This window comes from Budorcas taxicolor, chromosome 8 (assembly GCF_023091745.1).
Source record: "Budorcas taxicolor isolate Tak-1 chromosome 8, Takin1.1, whole genome shotgun sequence".
Lineage (NCBI taxonomy): Eukaryota > Metazoa > Chordata > Mammalia > Artiodactyla > Bovidae > Budorcas > Budorcas taxicolor.
Window position 1 is genome coordinate 12,982,845 of NC_068917.1, and position 20,488 is coordinate 13,003,332.

The 20,488-nt window shown below is 49.2% G+C and overlaps 1 protein-coding gene across 1 annotated transcript in view; it reads left to right on the plus strand.

The window, feature by feature from the left end:
* INTS9 (integrator complex subunit 9) overlaps nucleotides 1-18,812 on the plus strand; it is a 130,673-nt gene extending 111,861 nt beyond the window's left edge. Inside the window, exons 12-17 of the mRNA XM_052644881.1 lie at nucleotides 5,219-5,390; nucleotides 9,617-9,741; nucleotides 10,560-10,727; nucleotides 14,888-14,986; nucleotides 16,138-16,275; nucleotides 18,140-18,812. Of these exons, the coding sequence (XP_052500841.1) occupies nucleotides 5,219-5,390; nucleotides 9,617-9,741; nucleotides 10,560-10,727; nucleotides 14,888-14,986; nucleotides 16,138-16,275; nucleotides 18,140-18,316 (879 nt within the window). The 3' untranslated portion in view covers nucleotides 18,317-18,812. The remainder of the gene's footprint in view (nucleotides 1-5,218; nucleotides 5,391-9,616; nucleotides 9,742-10,559; nucleotides 10,728-14,887; nucleotides 14,987-16,137; nucleotides 16,276-18,139) is intronic.
* The last annotated feature ends 1,676 nt before the right edge of the window (nucleotides 18,813-20,488 follow it).

The following is a 20,488-nucleotide window of genomic DNA, read 5'->3' on the forward strand; positions in this document are numbered from 1 at the left end:
TGTGGCATGAGGGATCTTCCGGGATCAGGGATAAAACTCGTGTCTCCTGCATTGACAAGCGGATTCTTTACCACTGAGCCAACAGGAAGGCCCCCTCATACTGTCTTAACAGTCGCCAAGGCTTTTGCAAACTCTGTCATTCAGTTCAGTCGCTCAGTCGTGTCCGACTCTTTGTGACCCCATGAATCGCAGCACGCCAGGCCTCCCTGTCCATCACCAACTCCCAGAGTTCACTCAGACTCGCGTCCATCGAGTCAGTGATGCCATCCAGCCATCTCATCCTCGGTCGTCCCCTTCTTCTCCTGCCCCCAATCTCTCCCAGCATCAGAGTCTTTTCCAATGAGTCAACTCTTCGCATGAGGTGGCCAAAGTACTGGAGCTTCAGCTTTAGCATCATTCCTTCCAAAGAAATCCCAGGGTTGATCTCCTTCAGAATGGACTGGTCATGACTACTGGAAAAACCATAGCCTTGACTAGACGGACCTTAGTCGGCAAAGTAATGTCTCTGCTTTTGAATATGCTATCTAGGTTGGTCATAACTTTCCTTCCAAGGGGTAAGCGTCTTTTAATTTCATGGCTGCAGTCACCATCTGCAGTGATTTTTGGAGCCCCAGAAAATAAAGTCTGACACTGTTTCCCCTGTTTCCCCATCTATTTCCCATGAAGTGATGGGGCCAGATGCCATGATCTTCGTTTTCTAAATGCTGAGCTTTAAGCCAACTTTTTCACTCTCCTCTTTCACTTTTATCAAGAGGCTCTTTAGTTATTCTTCACTTTCTGCCTTAAAGGTGGTGTCATCTACATATCTGAGGTTAGTGATATATCTCCTAGCAATCTTGATTTCCAGCTTGTGCTTCTTCCAGCCTAGCATTTCTCATGATGTACTCTGCATATAAGTTAAATAAGCAGGGTGACAGTATACAGCCTTGATGTACTCCTTTTCCTATTTGGAACCAGTCTGTTGTTCCATGTCTAGGTCTAACGGTTGCTTCCTGGCCTGCATACAGATTTCTCAAGAGGCAGGTTAGGTGGTCTGGTATTCCCATCTCCTTCAGAATATTCCATAGTTTATTGTGATCCACACAGTCAAAGGCTTTGGCATAGTCAATAAAGCAGAAATAGATGTTCTTCTGGAACGCTCTTGCTTTTTCCATGATCCAGCGGATGTTGGCAATTTGATCTCTGGTTCCTCTGCCTTTTCTAAAACCAGCTTGAACATCTGGAAGTTCACGGTTCACGTATTGCTGGAGCCTGAGCATTACTTTACTAGCATGTGAGATGAGTGCAATTGTGTGGTAGTTTGAGCATTCTTTGGCATTGCCTCTCTTTGGAATTGGAATGAAAATTGACCTTTTCCAGTCCTGTGGCCACTGCTGAGTTTTCCAAATTTGCTGGCATATTGAGTGCAGCACTTTCACAGCATCATCTTTCAGGATTTGAAACAGCTCCACTGGAATTCCATCACCTCCACTAGCTTTGTTCATAGTGATGCTTTCTAAGGCCCACTTGACTTCACATTCCAGGATGTCTGGCTCTAGATGAGTGATCACACCATCGTGATTATCTGGTTCGTGAAGATCCTTTTTGTACAGTTCTTCTGTGTATTCTTGCCATCTCTTCTTAATATCTTCTGCTTCTGTTAGGTCCATACCATTTCTGTCCTTTATCGAGCCCATCTTTGCATGAAATGTTCCCTTGGTATCTCTAATTTTCTTGAAGAGATCTCTAGTCTTTCCCATTCTGTTGTTTTCCTCTATTTCCTTGCATTGATTGCTGAAGAAGGCTTTCTTGTCTCTTCTTGCTATTCTTTGGAACTCTGCATTCAGATGCTTATAACTTTCCTTTTCTCCTTGGCTTTTCGCTTCTCTTCTTTTCACAGCTATTTGTAAGGCTTCCCCAGACAGCCATTTTGCTTTTTTGCATTTCTTTTCCATGGGGATGGTCTTGATCCCTGTCTCCTGTACAATGTCACGAACCTCATTCCATAGTTCATCAGGCACTCTATCTATCAGATCTAGGCCCTTAAATCTATTTCTCACTTCTACTGTATAATCGTAAGGGATTTCATTTAGGTCATACCTGAATGGTCTAGTGGTTTTCCCTGCTTTTTTCAATTTAAGTCTGAATTTGGTAATAAGGAGTTCATGATCTGAGCCACAGTCTTGTTTTTGTTGACTGTATAGAGCTTCTCCATCTTTTCCTGCAGAGAATATAATCAATCTGATTTCAGTGTTGACCATCTGGTGATGTCCAGTGCATCATCTTGGCAAAACTCTATTAGTCTTTGCCCTGCTTTATTCCGTATTCCAAGGCCAAATTTGCCTGTTACTCCAGGTGTTTCTTGACTTCCTACTTTTGCATTCCAGTCCCCTATCATGAAAAGGACATCTTTTTTGGGTGTTAGTTCTAAAACGTCTTGTAGGTCTTCATAGAACTGTTCAGCTTCAGCTTCTTCAGTGTTACTTGTTGGGGCATAGACTTGGATTACTGTGATATTGAATGGTTTGCCTTGGAAACGAACAGATATCATTCTGTCATTTTTGAGACTGCATCCAAGTACTGCATTTCAGACTCTTTTGTTGACCGTGATGGGTACTCCATTTCTTCTGAGGGATTCCTGCCCACAGTAGTAGATATAATGGTCATCTGAGTTAAATTCACCCATTCCAGTCCATTTTAGTCTGCTGATTCCTAGAATGTCGACATTCACTCTTGCCATCTCTTGTTTGATCACTTCCAAGTTGCCTTGATTCATGGCCCTAACATTCCAGGTTCCTATGCAATATTGCTCTTTACAGCATTGAACCTTGCTTCTATCACCAGTCACATCCACAACTGGGTATTGTTTTTGCTTTGGCTCCATCCCTTCATTCTTTCTGGAGTTATTTCTCCACTGACCTCCAGGAACATATTGGGCACCTACTGACCTGGGGAGTACCTCTTTCAGTATCCTATCATTTTGCCTTTTCATACTGTTCACGGGGTTCTCAAGGCAAGAATACTGAAGTGGCTTGCCATTCCCTTGTCCAGTAACTCTGTCGTTACTACAGTGAAATTCAGGGTAGAAATCTAATCGTGTCAGAACATTAAGTGTGGCAGAACATGCTTGGTGGTGGCTTTACCACTGAAAGTGTACTTGCCTCTCCCCTAGTAACGGTTAGCCTTTCCTTAGAACTTGATCTCCAAGGGTATTACCATGTTCTTACCCACAAGTTTGTCACGAATGATCTTTGTCCCACTCACAGCTAGGGATGGGAAAAGACCAAAGTTGCACAATCAGGGTTCCTAATATGTGTTTATTGATATTAGGGCACGATGGAATTGATAGTCAGTATCACGTGACCAGTGCCCATGAGAAAATACACTTCTGCCTTTAGTACTGATAAAAAACCGCTTTATAGAATTCCTACCTACAGCTTCACTGCCTGTGTAGTTTAGACCTTAAATCAGCACAGAGGTAATTCTGGATGGTCAAAAAGGTAGTAAGTCAGCTGGAAAAGTAGATATAATGGGGGGAAAACAATTAAAGTGCCTAAAAATGACTTATGTGCAAAGACCTGCTGCTCTTCTAGATTCCCAGTCATCTCCTTGACATGTGTGGGTGCAAGAGAACTGGTCCTTTAGTCAGCCATTTATCTATTTAACTGGGGCGACTAATGCTTTGGGCCACATAGATTATAAAAAATGTCAGTTTTATTTGTATGTAACTAGGAAGGGAAGTAAGAATGCAATGAGTGTTCCATCTTTACTATTCATATCCCAGCCAAGCATGTGACCCCTGATTAAGACCTCCAGGGTGGTCTTGCTAATGAAAGCAGTCTCTCGGAATGAAAGGTTAAATCTTTCAGAGTAAAGAAAGTTGGGTTTCCATTTGGGAATGGCCCCATTCTCACCTCATCCTCACTGTTGGGGTGGCGACAGGTGGGCTTGGAGTTGTTGCAGGCTCCCCTCTTATGCATTAGGAGTAACTATAGGATCGAGAAATGTCTCACACTAATTCTTTATCCATCAGACAGCATCTCAGGGCAATGTTGCTGTCGTCATTTAATCACTAAGTCATGTCTGAGTCTTTGCGACTTCATGGACTGTAGCCTGCCAGTTGCCTCTGTCCATGAAATTTTTCAGGCAAGAATACTGGAGTGGCTTGCCATTCCCTTTTCCAGGAGATCTTCCTGACCCAGGGATCAAACCCAGGTCTCCTGCATTGCAGGCGGATTCTTTACCACTAAGCCTCTCAAGGCAATACTAGTTGATACTGAGGGTCTCTGAAGTGTGGGTGTTTATCACCTGACTTGTTGGTGCCAGACTGAAGCAGTGGGGCTGGGGCAGCACGAAGAACTTCTGAGCAGTGTCGCAAGATGCCATCTGTGGTGCTCACTATCTACGGTGTTATCTTGGGTCAGGCCTGATTGGCAGGGGAGTATTTCCAGGGGTTGTACTGAAAAGAGGACCTTTATGGTTCAGAACATTCACTTTTTGAGACAGGTTTGAAGCCATGCATGGCCTGCTCCTCAGCACAGCTCTCTGTCAAGAGGACATCACACCTCCCACGCACGTTTCTAAAAGCCTTGGTTCTTGTGTTTCAGTCCCCACGGTGACGTAACACAGCTCCACCTTCCCAAGCAGTGGTCCTGTGCTGGTAAACAAGGTTACTTGTGTGAGGTGTTAATTGTTGACAGAACTCAGTGATACACGGAGTTTGGGAAAGTTACTTGTACTTCAGAGACTTCTGGGGGACTTCTGGGCCCGGGGCTCAGAGTGTCAGGAAGCTATAAAGGAAGGGTTAGACAATCCAGCCAGAACAGCCTGAAAGCAAGTTTCCAATAAGTATGACAGCTGTAGAGCTTCCCTGGTGGCTCGGATGGTAGAGAATCTGCCTGCAATGCAGGAGACCCGGCTTCGATCCCTGGGTCAGGAAGATCCCTTGGAGAAGGGAATGGCTACTCACTCCAACATTCTTGCCTGGAGAATTCCATGGACAGAGGAACCTGCGGGCCACAGTCCGTGAGGCCGCAAAGAGTCGGACACGACTGAATGACTAACACACACATAGACCAGTGTTACCCAAAAGACCCATTGTTGGAGAAAGTCATGTTGTAGGTTGTCACCTGTATCCTTATCTTGTATTTTTAATGTGCTCCACTCACTCTGCCGTGCAGCAGTCCTTCCTTCATGGGCAGGCTAACATCTCTTCCTGTGCTTTTGACACGTGCTCTAGCTCATTCAGACCAACAAGCTGAAGCACTACCCCAGCATCCATGGAGACTTCAGCAACGACTTCAGGCAGCCCTGCGTGGTCTTCACTGGACACCCTTCCCTCCGGTTCGGGGACGTGGTCCATTTCATGGAGCTCTGGGGAAAGTCGAGTCTCAACACGGTCATCTTCACAGGTAAATCAACCAGCAAACAAAACCCTGTGCTTCCCACTGGGACCATCCCTGAATACCTGTAGGATGTCACCTACCATGTAGAGACCTTGGGAAGACTTTGACAGTAAGGCGTAAATAGGATACTGTTGTTGTCGTGTCTGACTCTTTGTGACCTCGTGGACTGCAGCACACCAGGCTCCCCTGTCCTTCACCATCTTCCGGAGCTTGCTCAGACTCATGTCTGTTGAGTCAGTGATCCCATCCAACCATCTCATCCTTTGTCACCCACTTCTCCTCCTGCCTTCAATCTTTCCCAGCATCAGAGTCTTTTCCAGTGAGTCAGCTTTTTGCATCAGGAGGCCAAAGTATTAGAGCTTCAGCTTCAGCATCAGTCCTTCCAATGAATATTCAGGATTGATTTCCTTTAGGATCAACTGGTTGGATCTCCTTGCTGTTCAAGGGACTCTCAAGAGTCTTCTCCAACACCATAGTTCAAAAGCATCAATTCTTTAGATCATTATTCTGTTGTAAATACCAAAGGATAAATCACCCAGCAGGCGAAGGAGAACAAAACAAAATGTCCCATTAGATGACTGTGCACTGGACAGGGCTTTCATAGCTGTTCCCGAGACAGACTTCTGGTCTAGAACTACTGTTGACAGGATTTTGTAAGCTATTCAAAAACTGAAGGAATTCCAATGATCAGTCTTGCTTCACCCTTAAGGAACCCAGTTCTCCTGGGTTCCCTTACCCTACTGCTGTCCACCCGGGTGCCCTTTCCCAATAAAATCTCTTGCTTTGTTAGCAGATGTGTCTCCTTGGACAATTCATTTCCGAGTGTTAGACAAGAGCCGAGTTTCAGGCCCTGGAAGGGGTCCCCCTTCCTGCAACAAATGGCGACTCTGGTGGGGACTCTTCTTCGCCGAGACTGACATCCTGACCACTCGGGGTACTCAGGGGCCAGCTTGCCTGCCAATGGACCAGACCCAGCGGCCACAACTGGGACCCTTTTGTCCCTGGTCTCCTCCTGCTGCGGACAACTGGCCAGAGTGCCCCGACCAGTAAGGAACAGGAGACTTTATTGACCTCTCTCCCCTTCCCTCTCTGTTTCCTCTCCTTAACTCTCCCTATCTTTCCCTGTTTTTCTAGTCCCCCGGTCCTGGACGCAGGGATCTGGTCGAAGGGCCCTCAGCCTGAGCTGAGGATTGGAGACTGATCACCTCCTCTTGGCAGAGAACTCGAATTCTGGTTCTGGTCTGGTCTGATATCTGGTAGGGCCGAGTTCCTGTCCTCCCTTCTCTGGAGGCCCAGGGAAAAGTCCCATAACGCCTGGGTATCTGTAGGTGGCGGGAGATGTCTGTAAGGCCACCGCTTTCGCCCCCCCCTCCCGCCTCCTCCCCCTTCTTCTTTCAACCTGGCTTCCTTTCCTCCCTTGAAATCTTTGATGTTAGTACTTGGATCTGAAGTTCCGTGTCTCTATAGGAGGTTTTCTGAGAGACTGTATTCTTGTATTTAAAGGCTTCCCTGGTGGAGCCGAGGTTAAAGCGTCTGCTTGCAATGTGGGAGACCTGGGTTCGATCCCTGGGTCGGGAAGATCCCCTGGAGAAGGAAATGGCAACCCACTCTAGTATTCTTGCCTGGAGAATCCCATGGACGGAGGAGCTTGGTGGGCTACAGTCCACGGGTCACATAGAGTTGGACATGACTGAGCAACTTCACTTAAGGAATTACTGACTAAGATGGATCTTTCTCCTTAGGTTATAGTTTGCTCTGGCTTGGGGTTTTACTTAATCATTATCTTATCAATCAGAGTCTTCAGATAGTCTTGGGATTTGAAACTCTCATGGGCATTGAAGTTAAAAAGCCTTGATATGAAATCTAGGCGGAGTTACTGTAACCTCAGCCAAGTTACCTCTGTAAGATGGGACTGTGGGTGGCTCCTCCTCGGGCAGCTCTGTGGTTTTATTGAATGTTATAAGGAGGGAGTTCTTACAAGGCCTGGCCCAAAAGCCTGGGGAGAAAGGACCGATTGCCTTCTGGGAGTTTTCTAATGACTTTTAAGACATGGGTGGTGGAGGAGTCTAGTCATGCCCAAAGGTTTGGGGCCAAGTGGCCCCTTCCCCATGCTCAGCCTGCAGTGAGGCCAGCCAGAGACCACCAGGAACATCCCAGTAATCAAACAAACTTGGGTGCTGACTCATTGCAGTGAGTCAGGGAGACTGCCAGGGGGAGGCGGGAGGCATCGCAGGACATGGTCAAAAGAACTTACAGGCTGGGCCTTGGGTTGGGTGATCTTGGAGGTGGGCGCATTGCTCCAGCTTGGGTGTCATCAGGACCGGAAGTAGTTCTCTGGTTGGACATCTTGATTGTTTAGAGGGTTAGAAGAACAGAGCCAGGACAGGGTGGCATTTGCTTGTTTTGAGGTTTGGACAGGGTTGTGGTCTTGCGCTCAGCAATGACTACAGACAGCCTTGTTTCGGCCTTGATCCATGGTGGTCATGGAGCAGCCTTTTATGACGTCGGCATCATGCGGGATGGTTTGTGTGCAGCGGGAGGACGTGACCTGGCCTCGAGTGACAGAAGCGCTCAGAGGAGCAGCTGGTGGTTGCAGCCGTGCTCCGTCCAGGCCCCCTGTTAGCCACAGGCAGAGGAAGCCAGGCTTTAAGATTCACACCGCCCAGAGCCTCACCATTGATTGCCAGGTTCGGCTAAACAGGAAGTCATCTGGAGAACGCTGTCAGCAGTAGGACTAAGGGGGGCTCCTGTTCTTTCTGAGGGATGTTGGCTCTGACGTGACAGTGGGCATGGTAGGACAAAGCGCAGAAGTGCCTCGAGACCAGAAACTTCCCTTCAGCCAGCTGAAAAGAAAGCAGGGGCTACGTGACTGTCCATGACGTGCATCAGCCAGCATTTGTCTGGGTCAGGAATTTATATTTAAACTGGTGTGCTGCACTTCCAGAGCACAAGCTGTGTCATTTACAGCGTCCGCCAGGTTCTGGGCCACTTTTTCTGGTTGTGTGACCCCTGGGAATTGTATCCATACAGTGGATACTCAGTATCCATCAGAGAGAGGCAGTCATCCACCAGGCAGGTCAGGCTCATTTGGGGGTTTCTGGGTTCTTCTTGGGTAGACAGGATCCACCGGAAGAGTGAGCACTTAAAAACCTGGAAGCTCTGTGCGTTCTCCAGAGTTCCCCGGGTAAGGAGCAGTGTGTGGAAGCCGGGGGCTACATATGGGAAGTGGTGTCCTCACGGGGCACAGGCTGTGTCAGGAACCTGCAGGTCTTTTTTCGTGCCAGGACTAAGCGAGTGCTTTTGGCCCAAGGTGGGCAGCTTTCTCGGTTAGAGTAAGCAGTCGTTGGCACGCTGGCTCTAGTGGGGCTCTGCAAAGAACAGGCCAGCCAGTGAGGCAAGGACAGTTCCTGGGCGCTGGACTGGTGCCACGGATGGGCCCCGCGGCCTCAGCACAGGCGTCTCGTTGACGCAGGTCACGATCCTTCTTTTTCTTCTTTGCATCCTGTCGAGTAGGAGGCATGGGATTTGTCTCTTGCATGGGGGTGATCTTTGAGCTCTTGCTTTGAGTGGCCTGCGCCAGACTTCTCCACTGTGAAGTCACCACTTTTGTATTAATCAGTATCTCCTGGGGGACACTTTGAGGCTGTCTGTTCATCTGATCTTCCCCAGAGGTTTATCTAATTTTTCCAGCATCAATTGATGATTCTGGTCTGAATAAATTATTCCTGCAATGGCTGCCAATGTATGATTTTTTTTTTTTTTTTCCCAATTTCATGGTTTCTTCTACATTTGTTAGTTGGCATCTTGTTGCAAAGAACTTTCCTGTCTCCCTCATTTACTTAGGTATCCCTTCATTGTCTCATCTCTCTCGGTCAGTGTTGAAAACCTTGAGCTCACACTCCTGCCTGCAGCTCCACATCCGGCCTGCAGCGCTTGGTCCAGCCTCTCCCTCTCTCTACCTGGAAATCACTCCTCTCCCCCCAAGTCAGGATTCTCTCCTGTACCCTCAGCGCCTTTGCTGTCTCGCTGTCCATCCGCTGGGCCTTGACCACCAGCCGCTTCCTCACGTGGCCACCCCTCTGTTGCTTTCATTTTTAATACTTACTTTCAGTTCCCCGACCAGGGATCAAACCCAGACACCCTGCATTGGCAACATGGAGTCTTAGCCACTGAACCGCCAGGGAAGCCCCCGGCGCCTTCATTTTTAATTTCCTCTCTTGCGTTCCCCTTAGAACCCGACTTCTCGTACCTGGAAGCGCTGGCTCCCTACCAGCCCTTAGCCATGAAATGCATCTACTGCCCCATTGATACACGACTGAATTTCATCCAGGTGTCAAAGCTGCTCAAAGAAGCGCAGGTACAGGGGGCGGGGCAGTGGGGGCCCACTGTGCCGGTCGCTCCGCGTCCTGGAGCCTCTGTGCACTCTGCTCTGCGGGACGAGGGCTCGATGTCCTCACCCCCGCCCCCAGGGTGCTCGGCCCGGTACTCTCCAGATTCCAGACTAGTGGGCTTTCCACCCTGAAAGAGGTTTCTCCTCTTAAAAAAAAAAATCGAAACTGGAAGGAAAAGCAAGCACAAGCAGTGTATTATTTTTGATGAGGACCACTTGTGTCCAGTTGGGTGGTGTTTGGCCGAAGTAAACACTGGCTTCCTAATTATTTTTCTCCCAAGATAATAAAAGAAGACATTTATAAAAACAAAAACCAAAAAACTCTGACGTGGTGTGTCCTCCACAGCTGAGGACGTGGCCTGGTCATCACCCACTGCCTAGGACCTGTGGGCCTACAGGTCCAGACCGGAAACCCAGATGAGCACAGAAAGCCACAGCTCCTCTTTGCCAGCGAGTCAGGGTGCCAGCCAGGGATAGAGAGGCTGCCCTCCAGGGACTTGGAGACCCTTCGGGCCTTTGGATGTCACCCTCAAAGTGGCTTAAATAGAGTGAGAAAATAAATGCACGATGAGGCAGTGAATCCCTTGCTCATCACCATGGCTTTCCTTGAAACTTCTATGCTTCTCCCCCCCAACACTTTGGTCCCTGGTGACTTGGGTTTGAGAGGATGGGAGTTCGAACGGCCCTGTGGTGAGCCCGGGTGGCGTGTGGGGAGGGTGAGGTCAGGACTGGGCCTGCTGCCGCCTCACGCCCTCCTCCCCCCGACCCGCCCTCTCGATCCTCAGCCCCTCCACGTGGTCTGTCCTGAGCAGTACACCCAGCCACCCCCGGCGCAGTCCCACCGCATGGACCTCATGGTGGACTGCCAGCCGCCCGCCATGTCCTATCGGCGTGCTGAGGTCCTCGCCCTGCCCTTCAAGCGTCGGTATGAGAAGATCGAAATCATGCCGGAGGTGAGCGTTGGGCTTCCTGGGCTTTCCCCGGGTTTCCACTTGAGTCTCTGGAAGAACGTCCTGGGGTGGCTTTCTTTGCAGTTTGTGTCACACACGGATGAACCAAGATACACGGACCCTTAGCATATAACCAGGAAGCGAGCTAAGCTTTTCAGCTGCCTCTTCAGCTGCAGCAGTGAGCTAGCCCTTAGTGAACATCTAGAATCTCCAGCCCTTCGTGAACTCTGAGTTGCAGCGTGTGGGATCTAGTTCCCTGATCAGGGATCCAACCTGGGCTCTCTGCACTGGGAGTGCAAAGTTTCAGCTGCCAGACCACCAGGGAAGTCCCCCTCCTCCTGTTTCCAGTAATGAAGTAACAGGTGTCAACACCAGGCCTGCTGGAGTGCTGCTTCTTTTAAAGTTCAGTGTATCACCCGGGGGGTCAGAGCCTGGAGAACAGATATGCTGTTGTCAGCTCTGTCATTAACCACCTTAGGGTTGTGGGCTTTCTCGTCCTTCCTGGACCTCATTTACCAGTGAGGGTCAGGTCTCACTGAATTCAGCAGTAGATGGAGGACACGAAAGTAACCAAAAAGTAAGGAAAGTTTACACCCCTTGCATGATCATCATTTACATGCATTTTAGTAGAACGTAAAGGTTTTATTCTGTGAAGATTTTGTCCTTTAACCCCAGTGAGTGTAGAGCCCCTGACTGATGTGGGCACGCCTTCCCATGGGGATCGCAGTGGGGTGCTCGGGACCACTGTCGCCAGCAGCAGCAGCCTTGAGAACCTGTTGGAAACGCAGGTTTCTCCAGCCCCACCTCAGTCCTGCTGAGGCAGAGACTCCAGGTGAGGCCCAGCCTCTGGATCTCTGCCAGCCCTCCTCGTGGGTCTGATGCTGCTAAAATTGGAGAACCACTGGTGTCAGAGACCATGTGTCAGTTTCCAATGTGAAAGGCAAAAGGAAGGCAGAATGTTAAGTCTCCAGGAGCCCAGGTGGGATCCCTGCTCCTCGCCTGAGAACCAGCGCTCTGGACGCCCTCCTTTCGTTTTTAAGGCTCCTCGGCCTTCTCAGGCTTTGATTGACCCTGTCATAAGATTCATTTTTCCATAGAAGTATGCTTGTTCGTTCTAGAAAACTTGGGAAGTAAGAAAAGGATACAGACCAAAAAAAAAGTCAATCCTAGTTTGAATACCAAACATAATTACTATTCCAATTTTTGTGTATTTGCCTTGTCTGTTCACCGTGTTCTGGGTGTGTTTGAATCATGTATCATATAATACCTTAGTCGTGTAAAGGTAAGTATATTGTGTCATTCAAGCTTCTGAAGACCATTCATGAATGTATATCATGAATGTCTCATCATTTCACTGTTCCTTTATTGGTGGACATTTATTATTTCTGCGTTTTCAAATTGCAGATAATACTTTTAGACACATGCTTTCGTGTAAATCTTTGTATGTGGGATGTAGAGAGCGAGCTAGAAGAATCATTTGGTTTTGCCTGGGAAGTGCACGTGAGAGGAAGGAGTTAAAATCTGTCACGGTTCTTTCAGTTTTGCTACAGCTGGTGGATGCTCATTTCTCAGATCAGCTCCCTGGGAGACCCTCCTCTCTCCCTGCGTGTGCAAAGCGGGGGCCCTGTCGTCAGCCCTCAGGGGCCTCCATTAAGAGAAAACCTCTGTTTCTGGGGTGGCCAGTGACCGCGCCCTCCTTCCCAGAGATGTCCTCCCTGAGTCGTCTGTGGGCTCCGGATAGATTTCCCTGTGGCTGAGCTGCCACTTCAGAGTCTCCGTGGAGATGACTTTACTCCTGGGGCCACGCAGGGAGAGTCCCGCACCTGCTTGGCTCCCACACTGCCGTCTGTGAGCCGCCCCAGCCGGGTCTTTGGCTTTACAGGTCTGCCTGGCAGCCTGACCTTTGTCAGCGCCGCATCAGAAGAAAAACGGTATTTGTGGATGGGCGTGGCCGGGCACCTAGAGCGCACAGATCTCTCAGTGGGAACTTTTCACAGTGTCACATTTTTTTCCCCTTTTAAAATTTTATTTATTTTCGGCTGTGCTGGGTCTTGCTGCACGGGCTTGTCTCTAGTTGTGGTGCGTGGGGCTCCTCTCTAGCTGCAGGGTGCCGCTTTCTCGTCACAGTGGCTTCTCCTGTTGGGGAGCATGGCCTCTAGGGTACATGGCCTGGTAGTCGGGGCGCTGGGCTCCAGAGCATAGGCGCCACAGTTGTGCACAGGCCTAACTGCCCTGCAGCATCTAGGATATTCCCAGATAAGGGACTGAACCCGTGTGTCCTGCATTGGCCGGTGGAATCTTTACCACTGAGCCACCAGGGAAGCCCCCCAACCCCCCGTTTTTTTTAAGTTGAAGTATATTTGACCTACCTTCCTCCATGTTAGTTCCTGGTGCATAATGACATAGTGATTCAGTATATCTCTACGTTACAAAATGATCACCACACTGTCTGTTACCATAATATTACAATATTATTGACTGTATTTCCTGTAATGTACATTTCATCCCCTTGAGTCAGTCTCTGTCACCTATTTGAGAAATTGGCCACTGCCTCCCTTCTGCAACCACCTGCTTGTTCTCCATAACTGAGTTTGTTTTTTTTATGTTTGTTCATTTGGTTTGCTTTTTAGAATTCATTTATCATAATACCCTCTAGGTCTGTCCATGTTGTCACAGCAAAATTTCATTGTTTCTTTATGACTAATATCCCGTGTGTGTGTGTGTGTGTGTGTATCGCATCTTCTTCATTCATCCATCAGAAGACATTTAGGTGGCTTCCATATCTTAGCTATTGTAAATAATGCTGCCTTGAACACAGGGGTGCGTGCATCTTCTCAAATTAGTGTGTTGTCTTCTTTGAGTAAATGCCCAGGAGTGGAGTCATATGGTCATATGGTAGTTCTGTTTTTAATTTTTTGAGAAACTGCCATACTGTTTTCCATAGCTCCTCCACTAATTTACCACCCCACCAGCACAAGTGTTCCCCTTTCTTTATATTCTCGCCACCAGTTATGTGTTGTCTTTTTGACAACCACCATTCTGACAGGTGTGAGGTGATACCTCATTGTGGTGTTGATATCCACTTGCCTGATTAGTAACTGGCCATCTGTATGTCTTATTTGGAAAAATGCCTATTCAGGTCTTCTGCCCATTTTCAGAGGGGTATGTTGAGTTGTATGAGTTCTCTGTGAATTCTGGATTATCTGGTGCATCATTTGTAAATACCTTCTCCTTTACCCTAGACAGCCTTCTTGTTTTATTGACAGTATCCTTCCTTGTGCAAAAGCTTCTTTGTTTGATGCAGTCTCATTTATCTTTGCTGTTGAATCCCATACTTGAGGAGATACATCCAGAAATAAAATTGATAAAAGACTAGTGTCAAAGATGCCTATGTTTTGTTCTAGGAGTTTTATGGTTTAAGGTCTTATATTTTAAGTCTAATCCATTTTGAGTTTGTTTTACATGGTACAAGACTTTGCATGTAGCTGTCCAGTCTTCCCAGTAACATTTATTGAAGAGACTGTCTTCCCCATTGTATATTCTGGCTTCCTTTGTCATAAATGACCATATAAGCATGTGTTAAAAGATTATGAATCACTGTATTTACATTTTCATTTGTTTCCAGGTATTTTTTTCATTTCTTTGATCTCCTCAGTGACTGATTGTTGAGTAGCACATTGCTTAGCCTCCATGCACTTGTGTTTTTTTCATGTAGTTGATTTCCAGTTTCATAGCGTTATGGTTGGAAAAGATGCTTGATGTGATTTCAGTCTTCTTAAAATCTACTGAGACTTGTATTGTGGCCTCACGTATGATCTCTCCTGGAGAATGTTCCACGTACACTTGGGTAGAAGGTATATTCTGCTGTTTGTGGATAGAATGTTCTCTATATCTATTAAGTCCATTTGGGCTAATGTATCATTTGAGGCCAGTGTTTCCTTATTGATTTTCTGTTTGGGTGATCTGTTCACTGGTGTAAGTGGGGTGGGTGTTAAAGGCTCCTGCTGTCATTGTACGACTTTCAGTTTCTCACCGTCCATCCCTGAGCTGTGCACAGTGGCCCAGCGTGGCCTCCTAACCCCTCACCCTGGGCAGCACAGCTGCAGCACCCTCTGCCCCCAGTTTATGGGGAACCTGACTAAAACCCCCCTCTTTGTTCCCAGCTTGCAGACTCGCTGGTGCCCATGGAGATTAAGCCTGGCATTTCCTTGGCAACTGTCTCGGCTGTGCTGCACACTAAAGATAACAAGCACGTTCTTCAGGTATCCTGGGGAGGCTGGGCTGGGCTCCAGGAGGAACCTCCAGGGCCTGTGGGGACTGGAAGCCTTCCTCCTGAGAAGGTGCCGGCATTCCAGCCAGCCCGCCAGGACAGTGCTTCCTACACCAGCACATAGTAGAGGTCAGACTTCCTGAGAGTTCAGATCTGAAGGAAAGGGCACTGCTTATTTCTCTGGCCATGTGTCTTGGAGAGAGAAAAGGGAGGAGAAACGATGATTTGTAGGGACGGGGCCGCCCACCATTCTAGAGCCATCACAGCCCCCGGAGCATCGGCTCCCCCGGTGGTGCTCAGTAGACAAACTTTCCTCAGGTGCCCATCCTGAGCCCGCAGGCGTGAGGTGGGAGGGGAGGCAGACCCAACAGCAGACGCAGCCCCTGCCCTCGGGGGCCCTGAAGCAGTCAGGCCAAGGGCTGGGAACCTGGGGAGCCCCTGCAGGTGGAGGGCATCTCCCCCCAGCCTCACGCCTCACTTCAAGGCACATCTGCCACCTTGGAGGGCAGCTGTTCGGGCCGCTGTCTTCACTCTCGTGAGGAGATCCCCCTTCAGGGCTGGGCTCTGCCTCTGTCATTCCCCAGGGTTGTGTGCCCATAGCAGCCACTTAAAGTGCTGGGCCCCGGACCAGGTCCTCACCAGCATTGTCTTCTTTAGGCCTCATAAAGTTCTCTGTCCTATCACCATTGTAGGGGCAGTTGCTCTGCCCTTCATTTTCTTGACGGAAGGACTGTAACCGGTCAGTGTGGCCCCACAGGCTGTGTTCTCAGCCCTGGTACTACTGCTCCAGGTCCAGCTGCCAATGTGGGTTATTAAGAATTTACTTAGAGAAGAGCCTGCGGGGCTACAGCCCACAGGGGTCACAGAGTCAGACACAACTGAATTGAGTCGACTGAAAATTAAAAACGGATCTTGCTAAAAGGAGGTATCTTTGCCAGCTAAGATAATGAGTCTGTGGCTAGGTGGCTTTAGCTTGTGTGTACTGTGTGGAGAGCCAGCTGGAGACGGAGACCCTGAACACAGGGCACAGCGGCACCAGGCCAGGCCCTGGCCCCCCCATGGAAAGGGTCCCACGGGTAGCCTGCACCGACCTGGGGCTCCCAGGTGATTGCTTGACAAGACCCCTGTTTTCCTCCTGCCCAGCCTCCACCCAGGCCCGCCCAGCCCACTGGCGGCAAGAAGCGAAAGCGGGCCAGTGACGACATTCCAGACTGCAAGGTTCTGAAGCCTTTGCTGAGCGGCTCCATCCCCGTGGACCAGTTCGTGCAGACGCTGGAGAAGGTGAGCGCTGTGGGCTTGCGCATGCGCCGTCTGACCGCACTGGCGTCCCTCCCAGGAGCCCGTGAGCTGTCCCCGCAGCATCTGCCCATCCTCGGTCAGGGCGGGGCCCGAACCAGGCGGGAGCTGCAGAGTTAAGAGGGGAGCTGACCTTCCTCCCCGACCCCCACTACCAGGCTGCCCCAGACGGCCCCCCAGCCCCACTTCTTGTGGGAACCAGAGCGAGGACGGGCCTTTCTTCAGAAACATAGCTGTGACGTATCGGGCAGGGGGCTGGCCAGGAAAGGGTCTGTCCCCTTAGGGCCCCACTTTCGTATGAGAAGACCCTTCACATGGCCGGCTCAGAGGAGATGCCAGTGTGGTGTGGGCAGAGGGGTCAGGATGGCCTGATCCCCTGGAGCTCAGGGAGCGGGGCCAGTGGTTCCCAGACGGGTAGTGGGAGAGAGAAGCAGGCGGTCATGGTGGAGGATGGTGGTCCCTCCCCCAGCTCCTCACCCTTCCCACTCTTCATCCCTGGTGCCTGGTGGAATAGATTTCATGACTACACGTAAGAGGAAAAAGAATTTATTAACCTGAAAGTGTTTTGTAATTCTGGCTTCAGTCACAGGGCTTCAGAGACCACTGTTTTGGCATCAGAATTAGAGAGTCCTTGACAGAAAAGAGGAGCAGTTGGCTAAAGACAGTATTTTTCATGCTGCTTCTTGCAGGAAGAACTGCAGTTAACACTAGAAACCATTCCAGGAAGAGAGATTTTCTTCTAAGTCAGTTACTGCCTTTTGTCCAGACTACCTCAGTAGCTGAGCGCTTTCCAATCTTAAAGGCTTTGTCTTTGTTGGGAATTTTCTCCACTTGTCATTTAATCTTCCTCAAATGGAGGGCTTTCCCTGAGTTGGGCTCCCCTGACCGCTAGTGATGTGGGGACACCCCCGGGAACCCCGTGTGCTATGCACACACCAGCGTTCCTCCTGACCGTGCAGTGCCCCCGGCTGTACTCATGAGACTCACGCTTCACTTGTTTCTTGAAAACTTGAAACACTTTGCTTTCCCAGAAAGATCTTATTTACTTCTGTCTGGCTCTCCCAGGCATTGATCTCTGGGACCTGACCCGACTGTCTCCCATTCCAGTTTCTGCCCCCATCTCCTCCTGCAAGAGGAATATCCCTTTCTGCGCCAAAGACGGAGAACCTCCCTCGGCCATGGTTATTACCTATTTGTGTCCTTCTCAGGCAAATCATTCTTTCCACTCCGTTTCTTCTTTCTCAGCTTTCCATCTGATGTGTAAGGAGATTCTGAGTTAGCACTGGAGGGGCCCTGGGGAAGTACTTGATACACTGCTGCATCTTCCCCTTTGGGAGGGACTTGCCAGGTCACAAGGTCACTGGTACCTGTGGTGAGGAAGGCATCTTCCTGGAACAGGGTGGAGCGTTTTTACAGGGACCCCAGGTGTGGCTGGGAGGCTGGGATGGAACACCGAGCCTCCTGAACCCAGGTGCCTGGATGTGCTCCTCAGATGATACACAGAAGCTTAGGCAGGTGGTAGGAATTCTGTGGTGTTTCTATGAGATTTTTGCATGGTTGGGGGCTTCACCTGGAATTCTATTGCTGTAGTAGGTCCTGGGACTGCTCTGAAGAACTGTATTGAGGAGAGTCCAAAATGCCAGTTTCTAGAATGTTCAGTGTAGCCAAAGCTGGAAAGGAAAGTGAAAGTGTTAGTTGCTCAGTCGTGTCCGACTCTTCGCAACCCCATGAACTGGAGTCCACCGGGTCTCCTGTACTGCAGGCCAAGTTCTTACTTACCGTGTGAGCCACCAGGGAAGGAGCATCTCGGACGCTAAAATGCCCTCCTGCCCCTTTCCTCTTGGTGCAGCACGGCTTCAGCGACATCAAGGTGGAAGACACAGCCAAGGGCCATATCGTCCTGCTGCAGGAAGCCGAGACCCTCATCCAGATTGAGGAAGACTCGACCCATATCATCTGTGACGACGACGAGGTGCTCCGGGTCCGCCTGCGGGACCTGGTCCTCAAGTTCCTTCAGAAGTTCTGAGGGGAAGGCCCGCGCCACCCCCACATCCCTGGACCCCTGCGTCCTTCACCGCAGCTGCCAGCCCCCAGCGGAGGCAGGGAAGACCCGCAGCTGGCGGCTCGCGGTGGTGGTGGGCTCTCGCTCAAAGAATAAAGCAGCAGCTTTTGAGATACCTTCTCAGGAGTTGCAGCCAGAACCTCGCAGTCTGGCTTCTCAGCACTGTTTGAGGAGAGAGCTCTCCCTTTATACTTCAGGCGTGTGTCCTTCCCAGGCCGGGGCAGCCAGGCAGGTAAGGCAACAGGCTGAGGAGGAGTGAGAGTCCCAGCAGCTTTGCGTCAGGTCAGTGGTGGGAGGAACGTGAAAGATGACGACTGTGGCCCATTTGTCACAGTTTCACAGGCCTCAGGCAGAGCAACTGGGCTTTGATTTTATTTTGTTTTATTGTCTGTCTTCAGTGCTGTACCTAGTAAGAAAGACGATGCCAAGAAATTAGCAAAGGTTCATTTTGGTTTTATAATGTGAGCTCACTTTGTTAATAAAATTTATTTTTTATAGAAGTAGCTGTGTTCTGTTGAACCTTAAATTTATGCATTCACTTAGCATCTGTGAAAGGATATGAAAATATACAGAACTGAACTTGGCAGATTTTAGTTTGGTGTGTGCATTAATGTATTTCTTCAGTTGTATAAAAGGTGCTTAACTTGACTTGAGCTGTATCTGTATGGGAAACAGCACAGACCGCTAATGCTGACCTTGGCCTTCCGGGGGAGGGCCTGAACTAGGCTCCACTCGCCTGTGTCACTGCCCTTCCCACAGATTCTCCGCATTCCACTGCACATTAAACTCAGACGCCTGCATCTGCAATAATGGAACTGCTTGAAACAGGTATTTACCAGATTCCATCTGGTCTAAGATAGCGTCAGTTGTCACACTCATGCCAGTTCTGTAACTGTTCAAATGTGGGGGTGGGGAGCAGCACTCAAGTCTTAGAACTGGCCTACCGCAGAAGCCGTGCCTGCCGTCTTCCCAGACTGGTCAAAATTCAGGTGGAAGTCAGTCCTGCAGCCTGGGCAGCAGCAGAGCATCACAGTGGGCTTGAGTGACCCAAGAACTGTAGCATGTAAAACTCTACCTGCTCAGGTTTTACAGAGAGTTGACTGTCAGTTCTCTCTCTGAAATGGCCCTGTCCCTGGGAAGCAGTTCTTCCTTAGAGAAGGGAAAACACAACTTCATTTTTGCCGTCTCCAGCTGGGCCTGCCTTGGTTGGATACAGCCACGTTTCCATAGGTTTGTGCTTCCCAAGGAACAGGTCACTCCAGTCGAGGAGCCTCAGATGTGTCCACAGTAAAGAGTGGGGGGAGATGAACACTGCAACAGATGGGCAACCAGGGCTATGAAGATTTAGCTTGTTCTTAGGAGAGCTGTAAATGTGCAGCACATGTAGGCACGCTTCCTAATAAAACTCGAGAGAGAAATCAAGGCAAGTGTTTTTAAAGTTTTAACATCTTGAAAAATGCAAAAGCAGTATAAAACAGAAATCAAATGGTTGTTTCAAATGTCCTCTAACAGTGAGTGAGAGGTCCAGGAATGGCTTGGATTTGTCCAAGCTGGATTTCTGTTAAGGGCTTAAGTAATCCCAAGGGATCAATTCCAAGGTCTTAATCTCGAGAGAGGGTCACTAAAGAGACAAACAGTATGTGAATGTAAATTATTTGATAGACTGATGGGCAGGAAATAAGAAATTATGAAGGTTTTAACTATCATCACCACCTACTTCATGGCAGAAGCCAGTCAGGAAGACTCGAAGAATCATTTGTTAGAGCAGAGAAAATCCAGATCCTGCCCTGCGGAGAGTTAGGAGACAGCAAGTGTGAATAACTGCCTAGAGTTTGGGTATCTGGATACCAAACCAGACTGGTGAAAAGATGACCCAGAAAAAACAGTGGGACCTGCTGTCGGAAATGCAGCCCGTTGATACCAACCTGGGGCTGGAGCACTAACTTCCAACTGAATTTCAACCAGTCTGCAAAGACAGTAGGCATTGCTTCTGCTGTAGGCCAGTTCTAAGACTCAAGCGCTACTCCCCACCCCCACATTTGAACACTTACAGAACTGGCGTGAGTGTGACAGCTGACACTGTCTTAGACTAGATGGGGCAGAGGGTGATGTTTAGAAAAATGTTAATAAAATCCT